Raw genomic sequence first — 22,839 nt, forward strand, 5'->3', positions numbered from 1 at the left:
TCTCCTATAATCTGTGGGGTTATAATTCAAGGATTGGTTAATTTAATGGCTTAACAAGATCATCAAGACTCATCTTTCTAAGATCTCCTATGTGCTCATGTTTAGAACAAAATCCAGGCATCACATGTATGCCCAAAGATTTCCAGTTTTTTTTTAAAAAAGGCACTCTCCAAACCTCTTTTTATCATCCCCCTAAGAATTATTCTCAGAGGTTCTGTGCTGTTCTTCTTTTCATCACTGTGACCAAAATTCCCAACAAGAACAAACTGAGGAGAAAAAGTTATTTGGGGCTCACAGTTTCAGAGGCTCAGTTCTTGGTCAGCTGACTTCATAATTCTGGGCCGAAGATAAAGCAGAACATCATGGCAGAGGGGCATGGCAGAAGAAAGCTGCTCAGCCATGATGGCCAGGATGCAAAAATAAAGAGAGAAGGAGTAGGGGGAGGCACAAGGCACAAGGCACAAAATATAAACTCCAAAGGCATACTCCCAGTGACCTACTTCCTCCAGTCATGCACCACCTGCCTACAATTACCATCTTGTTAGTCAATACAAATTATCAATCCATAAAATGAATTAATCCACTGATTATGGCACAGTTCTAATACTCTAATCATTTCACCTCTGAAGATTAAACACAGGAGCATTTGGGAGACAACTCATATATCTAAACCATAATAGGTTTAGATACCTACCCCTGGCCCCCCAAAGCTCATGTCCATCTCACAATTCAAAATGCATTTAGTCCATTTATAAGAGCTTCCATAGTCTTAACAGCCTGCCATTGACCAAAAGTCCAAGTCCAAAGTCTCCTCTGAGACTTCAGGCAAACTCTTGGCTATATAAAAGTCAAAAGCAATAACATAATCCAATATATAGTGATACAGAGTAATCATTCCCATTCCAAAAGAAAGAAAGAGAAGCCTAGAAAGAAGGAATAGGACCCAAACAAGATTAATCCCAGCTAGATAAACATTAGATCCTGTAACTTCACATCCAGAATCAAGGGAACACATTGGTAAAGTGTGAACTCCAAAGGACTTTGGCAATCCCACCACATGGCTTTCCTGGTTGCATTGCTCATGACCTCTCTCTTAGGCTGGCTTTGTTGGCAGCCAGTAACTTTCCTCAGCAGACATTTCAGGCTACCGGCATCTCCTAATCCAGGGGGTTTCCACTGAATCTTTGGCTTTCTTCTCACAACTTCACACATGGCCCCCAGGGATTTTTAACTCTGAAACACTTTGCTTGGCTTCCACATCTTCCTTTGAAATCTTAGTGAAAGCCTCCATGACCCCCTAACTATATATACTGCATTTCTACAGAGTCAGCATCACATTAATGATGCCAGGGTCTGCCACCAGCTCCAGCAGTAGCTGGGCCATTTTTGACCAAGGCTGCAGTGGCCTTTAAGTACCTAGGAGGCTGAGCATGATGAAATCAAATCCTGGAGAAACAACTTCCAAGGTACCCCTGTGTTAGCAGAGTACCCCATAGGAGTTTCCCTTTTACAAACTTGAGCATTTGATGAATGTGGTCTCACTGATTCTTGAGATGCCCTTTCCTATTGTCTGTGCAAAGTATTTAGCTTCTCTTTTTAGTGGCAGTCATCTCTTCAACAACCACATCTTCCTTGTCCCCAAATTTACACACAGTTTTCTGGACAAACTGCAAGTTTTAAAATCTTTCTTGTCTCCTTTTTTACTCCTGACTCTGAGAGTAAAACTGACTAATCACTGCCAGCAATATTCATGCCACTGCCTTAATGCTGTGTTGCCTTGAAATTTCTTCTGCCAGATTAATTAGTCCATCACCTTTAAATAGAGCCTCACAAGAAGCCTTGGCAAAATGTATACAATTTCTTTGCCAAAATGTAACATGAATGATCTCTAGTAAAATTCTAGAGTCCTCATTCTTCTCTGAAATCTCATGACTCAGTCTTTACTGTCCATATTCCTATTAGTATTCTAGTCCTGAGATTCTACAGAATTGCCCATTAAGCCCTGCTTACAACGTTCTATGGCTTCTCTAGTCTGCATCTCCAAACTTTTCCAAACTCCTCCCACAAATCATTTCCAAAGGCTTCAGAATCACCTGATCAGATTCGTCACAGCAATGACCCCATTTCTTGATACCAATTTCTGGTTTAGTCCATTTATCATCACAGTGAGCAAAATATCTGACAAGGACAACTTAGAGGAGGAAAATTTTATTTTGGGTTCACAGTGTGAGGTTCAGTCCATGGTTAGCCAGCTCCATCACTCTGGACTCAAGATAAGGCAGAACATTGTGGCAGAAGAGCATAGTAGAATTCAGCTCATGATAACCAGGAAACAGAAAGAGAGATTTACATACATAGACTATGTATTATGTTTAGGTATACCCCCAGTGACCTACTCCTACTTCACCAAGCCACATCCCACCTGCCTACAGTCACCACCCAGTTAGTCTATTCAAATCATTAACCCATTAAATAAATGAATCCATGAATTAGGTCATAGCTCTCATAACCTAATCATTTACCTTTGCATTAACACAGGAGCTTTGGGGGGACACCTCATAGCCAAACATTAACAGGCTCCAAGTAGACTTTCCCTCACATATCAGAATTGGGACACATGCCATCTCCTAAACTAATCACTAGCAAGATAAATGGAAACAACAGTCTGCAGGATTAAAATCAGGCTCATGTACCCTAAAGTCACTGTATCACATTGAAGGGAAAGACGAAGAAAAGAATGGACTTGGAATAGGCAAACCACTGATGTGAGAGTTTTGCATTTACCTTTTAATAACAATGTAGTCTCCTTTCTTTGTCCAATTAAACTTAAGAAAGTGAATGTAAAGGTCTGCTATGGCTTGGATATGGTATGCCTTTGGGAGGGATTAATGCTGGTCTCCCAGTGGGAGTGAGTTTCTGAGAGAGTGAGTTGTTATAAAAAAGAACAAACCTAAACCTTATCCCTCTGGCTTCCTCTCTCACCATGTGATTTCTTCTGCACATACTCCCACCATCATGCTATCCACCATGTTTATGGCACAGCCAAGGAGGCCCTTACTGGTGGTAAATAGATGGTAGTTACCTGATTTTGGAACTTCAGCCTCCAAAACTGTTATTTGAGGCCTATGTTATTTATAAAGTGGTCAGCTTTTGGTATTTCATTACAGCAAGAAATTAGACTACAACAAGTCTATGAGTAATTTTATGTAGCAAAAAAGAAAAGAAAAAGCCCCAAAGCAAATCACTGACTATCACTCTAATAAAAATAAAAATAAAAACTATCTAGCAGGCACAGTGGCATGTGTAATCCCAACTACTTGGGAGGTTGAGGTAGGAGGATCACAAGTTCAAGGCCAATCCAGGCAATACAGTGAGACCATGTCTCAAAATAAAATACAAAAGGGGTATTTTATTTTACTTTCTCTGGTAGAGAAACCTGGGTTCAATCCCCAGGACTAAAGAAAAGGAAGGAAGGAAGGAAGGAAGGAAGGAACGAACGAACGAACGAACGAACGAACTATCATATATGGGTAAATGTATGTCACAAGCTAAAATACATGGTTGAAAACAAGAAGCCAAACTATGAACTGCCTTTCTCTAAGCCTTACTATGCTAAGACTGACTGCTTAAATAAACCTTTTGCTTTGATCAAAGCTGTTAGCAATGAAAATATATCTGACAGCTATGGTTCTCTGGAATGGAATATAAATCCTATGATGGTCGAATGCAGTTTTCTTTACTCATAGCCAGAATCAAGACAAAGTACTCACCTGAATTATTACCACAGTTGACAGAAGATCAAATAGAATCACAATTTGTGCATTGACAAACTGTTGTTATTTCAGTTAGCTAGTTAGTTCTTTAGGCATTTTTATGTAAAACATACTAAAGTCAGATAAAATATCAAAGGATCTTCATAGGTTAATAGAAAAATATGGGGAGTTTAAACTTCAAAAAAAGGAAATAGTCTTTTCTGTGTTTCATTAACCCTCAGGCCCACCCGCTAGTTTCTACCAGCAGAAATGTCTTTGTAGAAGACAGACACTTAAATAGTACGTCTTTTTTTCACTCTTTCTGTTCAAAAGACAAAACAATAAAAAGATTTACCATATTTGCCTAATAATTTCTATAACCTTTTATTTCTATCCTAGTCCTTTGTTTCCATCCTTCCTCTATAATTTTTATCACAGGTAGCTATTGCAAAGCAAGTCTGAAGTTACAGATTTCCCGATAACCCTCAGCTATTTCATTCATACGCACAGTTTGAACTACTAATCTAAGGCCACTGGATTCAAGTATATCATCTATCTCCTAGCCCCCTCTCCTCAATATGCCACTGACTGGGCCACAGGTTCTTTTCATAAGCCCAAAATTGAACTCAATTCTTGTCACAAAACTCTGTTTTCTCTTTTACTCTCTATATTGATGCAGGGCACTATTGTCTACCAACCTGTCTAAATGCAAAATCTAGAAACCATCCTAGACTTCTCCTTGCCTCCCACAACTCACCCCAAATCTAAAAATATCAAAAAATATGGATTTTCCCTCCTACCTAAGATCTGTTTCTTTCTTTATCCCCACTGCAAATCTTAAGTGTGGGCAATTATCATGACCTGCTTCAACCAACACTACCTTCTTACTAGTCTTGTGATTCAGTATCCTCTTTCTCCTCAACCATTCTGCTTTTATGTGACTGAAAGAATGACATTTCTGAAGCACTCATTTGATAATGCCATTTCTAGCTCCAAAATTGTCTATGGTTTTTTCCCCTACAAATAAGACCTAAATTCCTTAAGGACAAGTAGCTCGTGTACAGAGAGAATTACTTGCATGTCTCTACATAGACTCCTTCAGGTGGCTTCTTATGCTGCTTTCTCAGCCTGGAAAACACCTCCTTTTTCTTGCCTCCCTCCAAACATTCTCATTTTCAGTTCAAACCTTTCCTCTTCTGAACAGCCTTTCCAATAATCCTAAGCAGAATAAGAAGTTCACTCACTTTTCTCATTAACTTCATTTCAGTCATTATCACCGTATAATTGTCAGTTTGCATGACTTCTCACAAACTCCTTGAAAGTATGGTTCATGTTTGCCCATCTTTGTTCTTCACTACACAGCATAATGCTTGGCACTTGGTAAGTTCAAAAAATATCCACTATATAAATTGTCCAAATAAATTATATTGACCAAAACCAGACTGAAGATGTTTTAAAGTGAAGGAGGGGGTCTCTGTGTAAACAATGGTTAGCAATGCTTCAAATTCCTGGAGGGACCTATAAATGAACTACTATTGCAGGCAGTATCAATGAATTCTAAACCCATTCTGCCAGCATGACAACCAAGAGACATTTGCCCACTACAATCCTACTTCTCTCCCTATGCCCATTTCTATTTTAAGAGTAATAATATAACCAAAGAAAAACACAGTGGAGTTGGATTTTCAGACAGAGCTAGAGAGTGAGAATTTTATTACTCCTCTTGCAATTAATCAGAGATACAATAATAAAGTCTAGCTTTTGGAAAAACTACAACAATTTAATATAAACAGAAAACCTTTAGATTCTAATGATGAAGAAACTTCATGAAGTTATCCAAACCTCCAGATCAGATAATCACATAAATGGTATTCTCTCTTCCATCTTAATAGATGGTCAGGAAAGACATTTTGCAAATCCCTTAACACCTGTTCCAAGATCTTAACGTTCCTTTAGAACCCACAGTCTTTCCTAGTGCCTGGATTGTTGTACTTCTAGCAAAGATGAAGAAGAAATTGACATTTTCTTTCTTATACTAAACCATTTTCTTTCTTATCCTTAAACCATTCCTCAGTCTCTTCTGTCCACTTAAGAATTCTACACAAAATTTGTCATGAAAATAGCAATGATAGCATCAGTGAGTGAGTCCTGAGTGTGAGTCGAGCGTGAGACCAAGAGCTTCTCCTGTGTGATCTCATTTAGTCATCACAGCAGTCACTACAGTAACTATTATTAGTCCCATTTTATAGATGAGGTAATTGGTGTGTGAGATGTTAAGTAACAGGCACAAAGTTGTCCAACTGAGAAGTATCAATGTGATTAGAACAGTTCTGTGTGATTCTAGAAACTCCTGGTCACTATGCTTTCCACTCTGCAGTTTACTTGCTCATAGGCTCCCTCTCTCTTTACTATTTTGCATCCTCTCCAAGTCCTCCATGATTTACTTAAAAGAAAAAGAAATTTATGAGCTTTATAAGTTTTCTCTTATGGATTTCATCTCTTTATCAAAAAAAATGGGGGGATGCTGATACTGAGGATTAAACCAAGGCTTCTTATATGACAGACAGATGCTCTATCATTGAGCTACATCTCCAAGCCCTCAAATTACTTAATAAGAATATATTGTATAAGATTTGCCAAATTTGTTTTTCTCATAGCTAAAAATTGAACCAAGTTTTTATCTTTACCTATGTATTTATATACATAAACATATAAACTTAAAATTTCAAGTAACTATGTATATGCAATGTAAAACCACATACATAGAATCATTATACACACACATACACATATACACATTTTTACTATTGAAATGCAGTGTTAATTACATGCCAATTTAAGGAAGCATTCAGAGTAATGCAAATATTTAATAACATGAAATGGGTGTTCTGATAGGAAAGTAAGAATATTATTGCAATAAGTATTCCAATAGGAGTAGTATTGCTATTAATAACTAGTTTTTTATCGCACCATATGTCAGACACTGTGCTAAGCTTTTTAAAAACATTAATAAATACTATTCAGTGTGGTGAAAATCTCACTAAAAGGCCATTGGGCAATGTCAGGGGCTAGTTAGCAATAACTGCTGGCAATTAGAAGTTTATCCTAATACCAATTTCCCAAATCTTAATGGCTTTGTTTGAAAACATACTTTGAACTCCATAAATTTCATTCATATAGTTTAATTTTTTTTACTTATAATTCAATATTATAATTCATATTTTCAAAAATGGATTTAAATTGGAGGTTCTAAATATAACTAGCAAGATAACTTATTACTGCATCATTCTAGTCCTGACAGTTAAAATTAACAATTAGCACTGCCCCTCAATATGTAGGGTTCCTAAGATAATTTATAAGTCAGAAGGCTTAAAACCAGGCTAATGGACGGATTTCAAAATAGCTTGAGCCACAGCTGCCACTTTGTGTTAGCATCCAGATTAACAGCAGATATACCAGTTAAAATACAGTGAGCTATCACTAAGATGAATTTATCAGTTACTTATCCAGAAGGTTCTTCTAACTCAAACAAATATAAAGAAACAACCTAAGAGTTTCAATTATCAGCTGATTTACATGGCTACCAAATTTCTGTGTTATCAAGGAAATAATGAAATATCCTGTTTTCAATCCTTATTAAACTACTTGATAATTCTGTATGTTTAGAGAAAACTTCCAACTACTAAAACATTTTAGTAGTAAAAAACGGTATACAGTTCCTTTATATAATACAATGTTTTTCCCTGTGCCCTCTTCTAATATGCTCGAAATAGCTTCATCTTAATCAGTCTATAAGTAGAGATGAAATTTTCTTAATCATCTCCCTGTCAGCCTGTGCAAAAGAAAACAAGACAAAATTTTTTATCTTGTTCACCATAATGGAGATATTCCTATATTATAGAAAATCGGTTTCCCAGAAAATGATTTTTTACATATAGATATGCTCTTTCTCAGTCTGAAATATTTTTATGCTTAACATTTTTACCACAGAATTCTCAAATGGAAATTAATGGGGAAAGAGAAAAAAGTAATGAGAGGACTCAAACCCATTTGTATTATATAAAAAGACAGTTAAGGAACCATCAAAATTAATTTCCAGTAAATTTTACTGGAAGAATATTTTTGAAATATTTATCAAAATTGAGTGAAGATAGCTGTCTGAAAATTATGTTTTTCATAGTTTACTTGGACCCATGAACTAAGGAAGAAGTTGTTTTTTTTTTTAAAAGAGAGAGAGAGAAAGAATTTTAATATTTATTTTTTAGTTTTTGGCGGACACATCTTTATTTGTATGTGGTGATGAGGATCGAACCCGGACCACACACATGCCAGGCGAGCGAGCTACCGCTTGAGCCACACCCCCAGCCCAAGGAAGAAGTTTTTAAATATTTTGGCCTCAGGTCTTTTTACTCTCTTAAAAATTACAAATAGTCCTTTCCCAATAAAGAACTTTCATTTATATGGGTTTATATATTTATATAAATTTATATAAATACATAAATTTATATATTTATATTATATTTATATATTTATATAAAATATATAAATTTATATAAGTATTTATAAATACTAAATTCATAAAATTATGGATATTCTTTGATACAAAATTTGACAAGTTATAGTCTCTTCAAGCTTAATTGCAATGTAGAATATTAAAACTTATCAATTAAGCTTCATACTCTATGTTTAAATCTTTTTAGTAGTCTAGAACTTTTGATGTACCTTTTTCTTCATGTGTAACTTTTCTAACATGATTGGTCATTTTAAAAATATTGATCCACTGAGTTATGGAGATCTTCCATGTCTTGACACAATTTCATTATACAAATCAAAAAGCATATTCATTTGTATCATCCTCATCTCATAAATATGGATTGGCAAAGGACACCAGTAAACTTTGGGAGTGAAGTAAATGTTCAGTATCTCGATCATTATGGTGCTTCCACAGGTGTATTTATATGTAAAAACTCATCACATTTTATACTTTAATCTGTATGGGGTTTGTATATGGGTTACACCTCAATAAAAATGACTGTTTACGTTTTACTACAAGAGAGTGTGATAGATAAAAATAAACCGGGAAAATGGAACACACTCTGTACAAAAGTTGTTAAAGTAAAAAGTGGGGAAAAGTCTTTATGTTTAGTTTAGTTTAAGTCAAGTTCATGGCAATAGATGAGAGTCTTCCAAATTTCTTATTTTTGCTTGAAAGCCTGGGTTTCATCATGAATAGTAAATAATGTTAGTTGTAGTTGATGTGACAGTTCACTTTTTTTCAAGAAAATATCTGTTAATACTCAAGTTTGAAAACCATAGTTTGCCTGTCAGTTGTTCTTCAAATAAAAGTGCTGTGGCAAGAAAGAAAGTGTCCACTTGAGCTCGAAGCTTTAACAGTTGCTTGAGTGCTTTTGTAAAGTTAACCTCTTATCTTACTTCAGTGTGCTTTAGAAATGCTTTGTGAGTACTTGCCATCTTCATTTCTCAAAGGTCAAAATGAAACACAATTAATCATTTTTACTACTCAGCAAGAACATTCTTATGTGAAATTGCTTTTTTCAAAAAATGAGTTTTAGCCAGCATGATGGTGCACACCTGTAATCCTAGCTATTCCAGAGTCTGCCACAAGAAGATGATAAGTTTGAGGTCAGCATGTGCAACTAACTTAGTGAGGCCCTGTCTCAAAATTTAAAAACTTTTAAAAGGGGTTGAAGATGTAGCTCAGTGGTACAGTACCCCTGGGTTCAATCCCCAGGACAGGAGGAAAAATGATATTTTAATTGCAACCAACTTGATTCATATTGACCAAACATAGGTCTATCCATTTTTTTTGCATGCTTAATATAATTGATAACCCAAGTGGAAAAGGGAAATAAGTCTTGTATTATTATAAAAATAGTTTTGTCCTCCTAAACTTTGTAAAATGTCTAAGGGACCACTAGGGATGCATAGACCGAATTTTAAGAACTGGTAAACCTAAAGTTTTATATATTTTATATATTTTAAAAGAATGTAAAACCTACCCAAAAAAAAAAAAAAAGATCCCCACACCCACATACTGAAACCATGCAAGATCCAGAAGGGGTAGCTCAAAGGCTTTGGAGCTTTGCCCTGACCCCCAAGGTATGGAGCACTGAAGAGCAGGATTCCAAAGTGAGAGCTGAGGTCCTCAGTTAGAAGGGCCTCCAACAAATCACAAGGATAACAATTGACAATCTACAGAGTTTTGTAATATCAGTATGTTTGGGATACATGTATTCAATAAATTAAATGAGATATTAAAAATTTTATTACAAAATTGACTTCATGTTAGATGATTTTGCCCCAGTGTAGGCTAATGTGCATGTTGAAGGTAAGCTGGGCTAATCTATGGTGTTCAGTAGGTTAGGTGTATTAACTGCATTTTATCCTAAGCCTAGGAACATCAAAAACAATGGTGAGTCTGACTTACTTGACTAACCCTTTTCCTGTTCTATCACCAGGTCTGTACAGACCCATTTGCATCTATCTGAGCCTATGGTTGGCCGAAACCTTACCTCCTCCATACCACTTGTGCTACAGTCTAAAATTAAGTGAATGTCTCTCTTTTAGGATTCATTCCTGTATTCTTATATTGAGTATTAAACTCTCTATATTACATGTTAACTACTCAGTTCCCTTCAGTACATGTTCACTGCCTCAGTATGTGTAAATCTGTTCATCTGCTCACCAACTGCTCGTACTCACAAACCTAGCAACCTCCCACTCTAGCTTCCTCAGCTAACGAAATTGTAGGTTCAATTAAGGTACTTCTTATCACTATTATTGCCTCCACCCTGCCTCCAACCCACTGCTTCCCTCCCACTATAAATCATGCTTATTGCTTTAGAAAGTCTCTTTTCTCTACTCTTCATCTCTCTGCTCTTCAGTCTCATCACATTCAGCTGAATTTCCCTAATCCTCATCCCCACACTTGCCCAGAAGCTAAAATTATAAGTTTCTCCCACTGTGAACCACTAAAACCCCTACTTTTATAAACAGATCCTATTACTCTAGTCCTCCTCCCTCTCCATTTCTCATATGTAGTCTTGGCTGTCAATTATCATCCTTAAGGACTATGTCTTATACTTCTCTATATCTTATAATGCCCCAAAACATAGTATGAACATTGCACTACTTATTAATATTCACTAAATTAAGATTGAGCAATTATTATTAAGCCAAAAAATACTGCTATTCCCAGAAAATCATTGTTTCTACCTCTCCTTTCAGAATTCATTAAAAAAAAAAAACCCTAGCCTACAAAATAAACTCTTCTAAATCTTTCCAAATTCCCCACTATAAGTCAGGTCTGACAGATAAAAGTATACCAGTCTCTAGGGCTGGGGTTGTGGCTCAGTGACAGAGCACTTGTCTTACATATGTGAGGCACTGGGTTCTATCCTCAGCACAAAATACCTTAGGGTCTGAACTCTGTTCTTCTCTATTAATACATAAAATAAATAAATCACATAAAAATAAATAAACAAAAAAGATACTGTGCCATGCATAACCAAAAAAAATTTTTAATTAAAAAAAAGTATACCAGTCTTTGCAAGCACTGAATTGTTTATCATTATTATTTATCAATTGTTTATCAATCTTACAAAGGGTGTCATTTAGTCAATTACTTTCCCTAAGGAAATAAAAATGCAATGTAGTTGCCTGAGAAAAATTAATTCACCCAACTCAAGTAAGAAGTTCACAGAGAACAGCTTTCCTAACCCTAGGATATTCCAACCAGACCATATTTCACTACCAGTTTTCACTAGAAACAATCAGATTTTTCACTTTTTTCTGGATTTTAACTTTAGCTGATTAGTTCAGTTAGGTTTGGAAGGAGTTGCAGCCCATGATAAATAGGCATGACATCAACCAGGACTAAGAAAACTGCAAAACCCACATGAGGTTTTCAGGGGGAAATATACACAGTAAGATGAGCCTTAGGCTGGTGGAGGGACGACAACAACTTAAAAAAGCACAAGAGAAGAGAATATGTGTCACAAAAGACCAAACAAACACAAGAATTCATACTCATGGAACTACAGATTTTCACAATGTAAAAAGAAATTTTAAAATTAATTATATTGAGGGCGGGGGTTGTGGCTCAGTGGTAGAACCCTTGCCTAACACGCATGAAGCACTGGGTTTGATCCCCAGCACCACAAAAAATAAAAACAAAATAAAGGTATTGTGTCCATCTACAACTAAAAAAAAAAAAAAAAAAAAAAAAAAAAAAAAAAAAAGTTTTTTTTTTAAATCAACTATATTGAAGTATTCAAAGACATGAATAAAAGTAATAAGGAAGCCAAGTATAGAATAGGGAAGTAGGAAAAAGAATCAACTAAAAATCTTAAAAATGAATCATATAGTCATTCACATTAACGAAATGTCCTAGGGTTGGAAGTGTAGCTCAAGGTACATCACTTGCCTAGCATGTATAAAACCCTGGGTTCAACTCTGGCACTGAAAAAAAAAAAAAAAAAAAGACAGCCAAAAAGAATATCAGTGATTTGGAATCTAGCACTTTCTAACAATGCCATTATTAACAAATTAAAAGATAGGAAATATTCAAATGTGATGAAAGTTCAATTCTCTCACTGTAAAAATTCACATATATTTTAGTACACAACGTTTTATAAACAATTTCAGGAAGCTGCCAAGGCTCAGAAGCTTAACTTCTACACAGAATTCTCAAGACAAAATACCTTAGGGTCTGAACTCTGTTCTACTCTATTAATACATACAATAAAATAGGAAAACATGTTTGGAGAAGGTCAATCTAGTGCTTTAGAGCAAAGTAGGGTGACTGTCCTTTACAATAATTTATTATAGATTTTAAAAGAGATAAGAAGAATTTTTAATATTCCCAACAGAAAGAGATGATACACGTTTTATATGATGGCTATGTTAATTACTCTGATTTGATCATTACACATTGCATATCTGCATTACAATAACACACTGTATTCCATAAATACATACAATTATTATGTGTCAATTTTTTAAAATATTGGTTCAAGGCTCAGGAAATAGACATTAAATTTGAGTGAGGATCAAAAATCAAAGAGAACCCAAACCAATGTAAGCCAACTGAATCTAACCCAGAAATGAAATTCACAAAGAAAGTATCCCAAATCCTGTTATAAAACTTGGGTATGATTGGGAAAATCAAAATTATCCATAAGCAAATAAACTCTAGTGCACATTAAACTTGGTTAATTCTAACATAAGTTATTTTAGATACAAATATCATTTTTAAAGCTCCTACTAGAATCACCAAATGTGATAGAAAAAAAAGACTATTTGTAAGAAGCCAAAACAAATATTTTTAAATAATGTTCAATGATTGGTATGAGAAAGTGAGATTGGTGGAGTTTGAAAAAAAACAAAATCACTCTGAATTATAAAAAGGTAAGAGAGACATAGAAGCCTAGAGAAATTAGCTACACTAAGGAGAAAATAGAAAGTTAGAAAATAGAAATGAAAGAGGGAATCTACAAGGCTGGGACATCCGGATGAGGGTTGAACAGAGCAGACACTCCTAGTGTCAATTTAGGTGGTATGTGCTATGAACTGTCCAATGCCAATCCCACAGTATCTTCAGCAAAATCCTCATATGTTTTGTTTTCTTAACTATGAGTGGAAAAAGTGATGAACCCTTTCCAGGTTGACCTAAACTAATCACAGAGAAAAGGGAAAGCTAGCCAAAACCTGTACTACACAAGAAGTATCTAAAAATTTAGATACTTTGCAATGAACCTAAATGGAAATGTTCAGTCCTCCTCAAAATTTGGATGGAAGACAGCTCCAAAAGCATGAAAAATCCTCCTTAAAATAGACCTGAAATGTTTCAGAATATAAAACTCAAACGACATACGGAATATCTTCTGTTTAAGATAGCTAAAATCTTTGGAACGTAAAATGATGACTTCTCTGAAGATCTGTCATGAAGATCTAGAAATAAATTGTGTCTCTTGAACATTTTTTAAATGCTTTAATAAACTTCAGTATTAAGATTCTTTCAGGATGTACATATATCCATAGATTTTCTTCAAGCTGAAGTGGAAAGAAAATATCTTGGCTGAGACCTTGAGACATTCAATATATATATTTTTCTTCTTTGAGTTATTTTCATGTTACTTTAAAAGCATATAAATCAGGTTGTCTTCAAGTTCACATTTTACAAGAATAGTGTCTAATTTGAAATAGTACATTTGACACACAATAGAGCAGGCTCCCGTGAAATACATTCAATCTGCAAAAGGTGGGGAATAGTCTGGCCTTCTTTGGGTTAAAGGGTCTTCATTTAGTGCACCTGGAAACACAATTGCGTAGGAGTCTGTTTCATCATTTGCCACCTGACAGAAGCATTTATGTATGAAGATAGAAGCATGTATATATAAATCTCAGGGCTTCTCCAAACATGTTTTCCTTATCGAAGAAACTGAAGTCTTCAATTTTTTCAGGCCACCCACACTTTCTCTTCTCTGAGTAAAACTTTCTTACCTGAATCATTTATTCCTAATTAAAAGTAGCAAACATGAAAATGCCTGGTGAGAAATGGTGTAGTTATGTAGGCCTTAACTGGAGAAAATGCTGTCTTCATGTTCATGAAATAAAATTCAACTGAAATGAATTTTGAATCAACATTTTAAGACTTTGTTATATTTAAAGCACAGAAGTATAAAAACTATAGGTAGTAAATTTTGACTGATATAAATATGAAAAATGCTCTATAAAATTTTATTTGTGTTATTACCAAACATACTTAGAAAAATACGTCATTGAGAAAAACATATGACTAATCCTAAGTATCTATAAAAATAAAGTGATGCTAAAGTCAAAAATAAAGACAATAATTTTTAAGTGACACTCACCAATCACAATTGAAGACTCACAATGATAATAACCATCACTTTGTTTCTTCTTAAGCATGGAGCAAAGATCTATGCGAGAGCATAATTCTTCTCCAAACTTGTGGCTGATAAATTTTTCATACAATTCAGGATCTATCTTTTTCACACCCTTGAAATGACAAAACAAAATCACATCAATCAATTATTTCATCCCAGCAGGCAGTTCATATTTATATCATTTTCTTAGAACCTGATATTACATTTTGGGACATAATACTGCCTACTAGCACTTGAAAATAAATACTACAAAACTGTTGTAAAGTTGTTAAAGTCTCTCCACATAGAATGAGTTGTAGTTTAAAAACCATCAATTAAAGAATGCTGATTTAAATTTACCAGCATTCATAATTTCATATACTCTAAGTCTCAGAACTAATCAAGAATATGTTGAAATTTGAGATACCAAGGACAGAGTATTCATTCACAACAACAATGGGAAAAAAAAAAGTGATGTGGATCTTAACATTTTATACTGCAAAAATGTTCTAAAAAGATGAATGCAATTTTGAAGTCCTCATATAAAAATCACCTAAAATTAAGCTACTTTAAATTGGAATGGGGGATAAGTGGACCTTCTAAGGTTTTTTTCTCTCTTTCTCCTTATATTCAGTGTCCTTTCATAGCAAGAACAGGTAATTGTTGAAAAATTACAAAGTGATATTCCTTATACCTCTATAGTTTCCCAAATCATAGGAAATAATGTTTCCATCTCCCTTACACTAGAATTGCCCTGAATCTCAGCCTCAGAGTCCCAAAATGCAGTCTGTGAAATGAAGGTAATTAGAACACATATTTTTCCTTTTTACTGTTTAAAACATATTACAGAAAAAATTGTAAATTGGAATACAAAAGCATGGATTTAGTTCTGCATTTCATTTTTCCTATGTAAATAAAAAGTACATTTTTTCCTTTTTATAGGGATATGGTTGTGTCCTGAGTACTACCTGATAACCAGCTTTTATTTTTTTCATTAAATATTCCAGGTGAATATTTAATATAGATACGCAAAATATTTTTATCTCATAGTATTCTATCATATGCAAGTATCATAATTTATTCATATAATTCTATGCTGCTGGACATTTCAGCCATTCTTAAGTTCCAATATTATATTAGGCATGTTTTTTTTTCCATATTCAAAACTGAGCTCCTGGTCTTGATTGCTCCACTCACATGCTTTCCCAAGCTTGGGGTCCTTCTTGGTTCCCCCTATCTCTAACCCCACATCCAAACTGTGTTGGTTCTTCCTTTAAAAATACATTGAATCCTCACCACTCCATTCCACCTTGGGAAGAGCCATTTTGTCTTTCACCTGGATGTTCACAATGGCCCCTTCCACTGCCTGCTCAACAGCCAGAGTGATCCTATAAAAACATGCTAGATCCGTTCACTTCTCTACTTAAAACTTTTAAAGGATTTCCATCTCTCTCAAAGGAAGAGCCCAAGTCCCCATATCTGCCTAGAGTGGTGTTCTGCCTGCTCCTGCACTTTCTGGACCTAGTCTCCCACCACTGTCTACCCTCTGCCTCCCTGACCTCCCTGCTACTCCTTGAACACACCAGGCACAAGCCCACCTCAAAGTCTCTGTACTGCCTGCAGCCTGTTCCTCCCCAATATCCTGACAATTCATCCTGCTTCTCCCTTAATTCTTTGCTCAAGTATTATTTTCTTAATACAGCCTCTCCTGGCTGCCCAATTTAGTTTACATTCCCATCCCAAAAGGTACTCCTAAATCTTTTCTGTTCTCTCTTTATGTAGTTGGCAAATTTTTCTACTATCTACATCCTCTAACATACTATGTAGTTTACTTATTATATATATTTTTCATTGTCTGCCATTATCTGTGTCTGCCCATAAGAATGCAAGCTCCACACAGTGAAGAACTTTTGTCTGACGTTTAATCACTAAAATGCAACTCCCTGTGCCTGGAAGAGTGCGTAAAATGAAGTAATGCTCAATTAGTTGTCACAAGTGCGATGGACGATAAAGTCTGGTGAAGAGGACAGCTGACAACATCAAATACTGTTTATTTGAGTCTAAGAAGAATAAAATCAATTTCTTTGATTTGGTGAGTAGGATGCCTCAAGACAGGCAGTAGAGCATTATGCCAAGGAACAGTCAGAATATGAGTTCAAATCCTAGCTCTGCTACTGTCCAGCAGTATCTGTCAGATTTTCATCACTGGTACAAAACACCTGAGATAAATCAAATTTTAAAAGGAAAGGACTGGGCTAGAGATATAGCTCAGTTGGTAGAGTGCTTGCCTTGCATGCACAAGGCCCTGGGTTTAATCCCAGCACCAAAAAATAATAATAATAATAATAATAATAAAACCCACACACAGAGGAAAGGATTAATTTCGGCTCATGGTTTTAGATGTTTCAGTTCATAGTTGGTTGGCCTTGTGGCTTTAGGTCTATGACAAAGTAATACATTATGGTGGCAACACGTGAAGAAGGAAATGTGCTCACTCTTGGCAGCTTAGAAGCACAAAAGAGAGAGGAAGATGCTGGAGTCCCAACATCCCCCTTCAGGGCACACCCCTAAGGACCTAACTTCCTTCCACTGAGCCCCACCTCCTAAAGGTTCCAGCACCTCCCAACAGTGCCACACACAGGCTGATGATCAAGCCTTTCAGCATATGGGCCTTTGGGGGACATTTAAGATCCGAACCATAATATCAATTATTCAGCTTTGCTTTATTTTCCTCATCTGTAAAATAAAGTTAACAATAATACTTATCGCAAAGTACTATGTGAACTAAATCAATTTGTGAAAGTGCTTAAAACGGTGAAATATAATTTTAAAAAACTTATATACACACATGGAGGAGCCATTATTATCACTAGTGAACTTTAGGGATTTGTAGTATAAAGTATAGTTGATTTGTTGTATAAGTATAGTTGATTTGTAATGTACCACTATACTCTCCATTTCAGTCAAAGTGAGATTTCAGGAATGAAAAAAGTTCTCAGTAAATGAAAACTGACTATTCCTTACTTCTTCTCATTTAAATGCTTTTTATTTTTTGTTGGGGTAGGGGGCAATGATTCCTTTATATCAAACAGAAGACTAATGATAGCTTAAATAAAGGCATTGGTTTTCAAGATACTGATGCCTGCTTTGACTAGCCACTATACTCTCCATTTAAGTTTTGGAAATGGCCTTCCTATAAAAAAGAAGAAATAAGAGAAACAAGAAAGTTCCTTTAATCTGCCAGGCTAATTAATTTTAGCAAAAGGTAAGTACCAACTATTTTGCAAGAATTCTTCATGGATGACTTCCAACATGAGTCTTATGGAGTTAGCTTTCATAAGCAAGTGAAATTGAATTAATTCCATAACTCTTAATACAAAAAGCAGTGGTTCAAAAGAGCATGAGGCCTCAAGGACACTGAAGTTATATTCCTGGATCAGAAAACATCTTTAATAATAAAGAATCCAGCAATAAGGCTGGGGATGTGGCTCAAGCGGTAGCGCGCTTGCCTGGCATGCGCGTGGCCCGGGTTTGATCCTCAGCACCACATACAAACAAAAATGTTGTGTTCGCCGAAAACTAAAAAAATATATAGAGATTAAAAAATTCTCTCTCATTCTCTCTCTCTCTCTCTCTCTCTCTCTCTCTCTCTCTCTCTCTCTCTCTTTAAAAAAAAGAATCCAACAATCAATAGAAATCTACTTTATCCGACATATATTATAACACGAGCATAATCTTTGTTCTCTGAAGAATGTTTTGCTGGGCAATATGCTCCTTTCTAATAAAATCTATCTGAATCAGTCTTACCATCCAGCTGTTACGGGAGGTGTTTTCTTTCATAATAAAAGGACTATCATTCTGAGAAGATAAGTGAGTGTATCAGAATCAGATATCATTTAGGGTAAAGCTAAGAAGGTTCTTATTAAGGAATCTACTGGATTGCTATAATTGTCCCAGGGACATTATTCCTTCAAACGGATAAAACATTAAAGTTAAAAAAGTTGGACAGTGACATTATATTCAGATTTAGGACCTCCAAATTATCCTCTTCTTGCTAGAAAGGCCAGACCCTTTCCAAGGCTCCCTATCATTTAAAGATAGATGAAGATATTAACATGTTAGGAGAACTCAAGGAAAATCACAAAAATGATTAAAGCCATGGAAAATCTGTCCTGTAAAGGTCAAAACAGTTAAGATCATTTCAAGTATAGAGAAACAATACATGTGGTATCTTCAATACCTCAATGCTAAGAGTTTACAAGCCTGGAATTTTTAATATCCTGGACGATAGTATAGTACTTTGTTTGAAGATTATTTTTTCCTGAAAAACAACAGGGACAAGGCATAGTTTTAAGGGCTCCACATTTATAACTGTACTCAATATAAGTGACACAACAATTATGCAACATAAAACTGAAAGAAAAAATAGTAAGTTAAATATGGGATACCAGACTTTAAATAAAAAATTAGTGGGAGAAACATCAAACAGAAAGTTTTCAAGACTGTCTTCATTAATTGTTAGAAATGGCTAAAGTTTTACTTCCCTTAGGCTAGTTTTAGTCACAGTTCAGGGAGAATTATCAGCAATATTCAAAGCCACTTGATAACCTTTGATAAAATGTACCATGAAATTCTAAGAATTTCATTCCTTTTTTAACCTTTTAATTTAATTTTTATTAATCCATTAAAATTATACATAACAGTGTATAATTGTGGGATTCATTGTGACATATTCATACATGTACCTAATAAAATTGGTCAATTTCATTCCACAGTACCCACCTTCCCTCCCCTCCTACCTCTCATGGTTCCCTTCCTCTATTCTATTGATCTCTATTTTAAAAGAATTTTATTCTTGGGATGAGGTTGTAGCTCAGTTGTAGTGCACTTGCCTAGCATATGGGAGGCACTGGGTTTGATCCTCAGCACCACATTAAAATAAATTGTTATCTTCATCTACTGCTAAAAATATTTTTTTTTTAATTTCATTCTTGATTGTAACTTGGCACCCAAGCAAGCAACTTCTAAAAAAAATAAAATGCTATTGAGAGCTTGATAAGTATTTTTAGAATCATCTGATGGCTGAATCTGATAAATAATGGAAATTATTTACTCAGGAAGCACTCACAACATCATTTACATTTAGCTAAATGATGCATATAATTTAATATGAACCAAAGAGGGTTCAGACTTATATTACCATGCAACCAGCTCTATTTTTAACACAGACAAAACCATGAAATATAAAAATTCACATTAGCAAACAATCTGAAAGTGAAAATCTTTTATTTAAGGCTCTGAAGGATAAAATGCATATTATAGGATATATATCCTCTGAAGGATAAAATACATATTACTCATCTTTAATTTGTATGAAATGCTAATTTTATTAAGAAGTTTTAGATTTTTTGTAATAGATAATAACTTCTTTTTGTTACTATCTTGTAATAATCACAACTTATATAACTAGGCTGTATATCAAATAAAGAAATCATCTTTCTACTAATAATAAGCTTGGCATTCCTGGATTTCTAGTGTATTTTCCAATAGTTTATTCCTGTCATGCAAGTAACTGTAAAAGAAGCATGCATTTCCTATGATAATGACTGGAAACCCAAATTATGGACATAAATTAAGAGCCAAACCAAATGGCTTGCCCTTTGGGCATTAGCTGGTTAATGAGGAGTAATCATCATATATACTTATTTTCGTAAGTGGAAAAAGCTGTATTTCTTTAGTAGTATGTTGGCTAAAACATAAAATAATTTTTAGTGATAACTATTCCTAGTAAAGATTTATGTATTAGTACTCAAAGTCATAAAAAACATTGCCTGTTGACATGGAGCTTAAAGACAAATCTTTAAAATTCTTCAGGACCCCATAACCTCTTTGCATAACTACATCTTTTGCTGTGACTTGCACTATTCCATCCACCTTCCCCTTGACAAGCCATACTTGATTACCTGCAGGTCAGCTGCAGCCTTTCCCCAGCTCCTCTCAGTTGGGATAACTGAGGCCCCTCCCACACAGAGTCAGTTCTACCCAAGCTTGCTCTTGACAGGAATAGAAAGAGATGAATCCTCATGGCACCAGGCATGTGGTGATCTTGGATCCAGAGACCAGCACCCTAGGTGGAACTGCTGTAACCTTTTCTTCCTGTCATTCTGGGCCAGTCCATGTGGCTAGTCCCCCCACTGAGTACTCCCATTTCCTACCTGGCTGAGGCCCTGATACTTTGCCTAGTGCCTGTCAGTAAATTTACAGATAGAAAACAAGGGAGGAATGAAAAACAGAAGAGACAATAGTATCTTATTACTTTGGACCAATCTAAAAAAATGATGCCTTCCATTTTCTAATAAAACATTTACTAAGTACAGGAACTGTTCTAAAACGTTTTATTAATTCATTTAATAATCCAAATAACCCTGTGGGATTGGTACTATTCTTAAAAGGAAACTAAAATCACATAGAATTAGGTCACTTACCCAAAGAATATAGCTAGTAAGAGATAGAAGTTGGACTCAGATTCAGGATAAGTGGAGAACTCAGATAAATTAAAAAGAACAGAATGAAAGCCTTCAAGCTCTTCACTATTTGTTTTAAAATATTAAAATTCTATGAAAATTAACCATTCTTAAGATATAAATCATACAGACTATCATATTTCTAAAACAAACATGAAGCCAGGTGCAGTGTTGCACACCTGTAATCCCAGTGACTTGGGAGGCTGAGACAGGAGAATTGCAAGTTCAAGGCCAGCCTCAGCAACTCAGTGAGACCCTCTCTCAAAAAAAAGTAAATAAACAGGGCTGGGGATGTGGCTAAGTGGTAAAGCACCCCTGAGTTAAATACCCAGTACAAAAAAATAAAAAGTAAAAATAAAAACAATGTTAAAATTACTTTGGAAACCTCTAGCATTCCAAAATACTTGCCTTTAATAGTCTGCATTGATACTGCTAAATCAAGTGGTAGTTATGTACATTGTAAATGAGTCTTCCATTCACTACAAAATGAAAGGGAAGATGAGAAAAAAATTCATAGATGCCACTTAAACACAGAAAAATTATCCAAATAACCCAGATTGTAAAATGAACACCTTTCACACTATTATCCAAATAATCAGAGACTCCTTAGTTTTCTAGACTGTTTATTTGAGTATATATTTCTCAATCATTCATTTTATTTTGCTAGAGCATCTCTATAGCTCACCACAGGGATTGTTAGGCATGCCATCTTCCTAACTTCTTTATTTATAAACTTGCTTTTCACATTCCTGCCTTGTTTAATCTGGAGCCTACAGGGAAAGCAAAAGCAGACCCTCTTACCCTGGCATTTTACCTATTATTTACAGTATTACACCTTGCAGTAAGTAGAAACACAACTGCTAGAGCTATAGATTTTTAATCTACTGTTTATACCTCCTTCTACCTAAGCTAACACTTTGAGAGGAACTGATGCTCCTTGGTGGCATCAAGTGGCAAAGAAAGCAGTGACAGAGGGAAGGTTACACAGCTCCTAATAGCATAAGCCACTTCACAAAAGCCACTAAGAGAAAAGGCAGTATGGCTTGCTGGTCCCAGAGTTTCTTCCCATGAAGTGCTGGCATCAAACAAAATAGAGGTCCTTGGTCTTCAGTCCACAAGTGTTTGGCTCATTTATTCCAATTAGGGCCATGTTAACCAGAGAGACAAGAAGTCACTGATATCCAAGAAGCACTCAAGGTTGCAGGCTCAATACAATAAATTCTGGAAAACTGCAATGCTTTCTCTTCTCATATGTGCTCACTCTTGGTCCACTCAGCCAACCTCAATTTCTTCTTTCTCAATGTCTCTCAGGTGTAGTATGACAGGCCACATAACTATGTATTTGTGGCTTTTCTAATTATTATACAACAAAGAAGAGGCCCTGTAACTAAGACATCCTATACAGCTCAATCTCAGCTGCACTCTCTACTTCCCTGGGTCAAACTCCAAACTCTGCCTGCTTTCTTGGTTCAGAACAGTCTTGTGGTCATTCAAATGTAAACAAGCTACAGCCTCCTCTTCCCTTCCAAATCTGTTTTCCTAATGTTTTGCTCTTCAGTACATGTTCTCCTGAATTAACCAACTTAACCATTTATTTCTCTATACTAAAGATAAAATATCCCCATCCTCAAAATTTCTCCCCATGTATGGTCT

At 35.3% G+C, this 22,839-nt stretch overlaps 1 protein-coding gene across 2 annotated transcripts in view; it reads right to left on the reverse strand.

The window, feature by feature from the left end:
• Positions 1-22,839, reverse strand: part of Akap7 (A-kinase anchoring protein 7) — a 124,280-nt gene that overhangs the window by 38,784 nt on the left and 62,657 nt on the right. For both annotated transcript variants that reach the window (XM_076859738.2, XM_076859739.2), the window contains exon 7: positions 14,648-14,795. In XM_076859738.2, coding sequence (XP_076715853.2) covers positions 14,648-14,795 — 148 coding nt within the window. The remainder of the gene's footprint in view (positions 1-14,647; positions 14,796-22,839) is intronic.

Source organism: Callospermophilus lateralis, chromosome 6 (assembly GCF_048772815.1).
Source record: "Callospermophilus lateralis isolate mCalLat2 chromosome 6, mCalLat2.hap1, whole genome shotgun sequence".
Lineage (NCBI taxonomy): Eukaryota > Metazoa > Chordata > Mammalia > Rodentia > Sciuridae > Callospermophilus > Callospermophilus lateralis.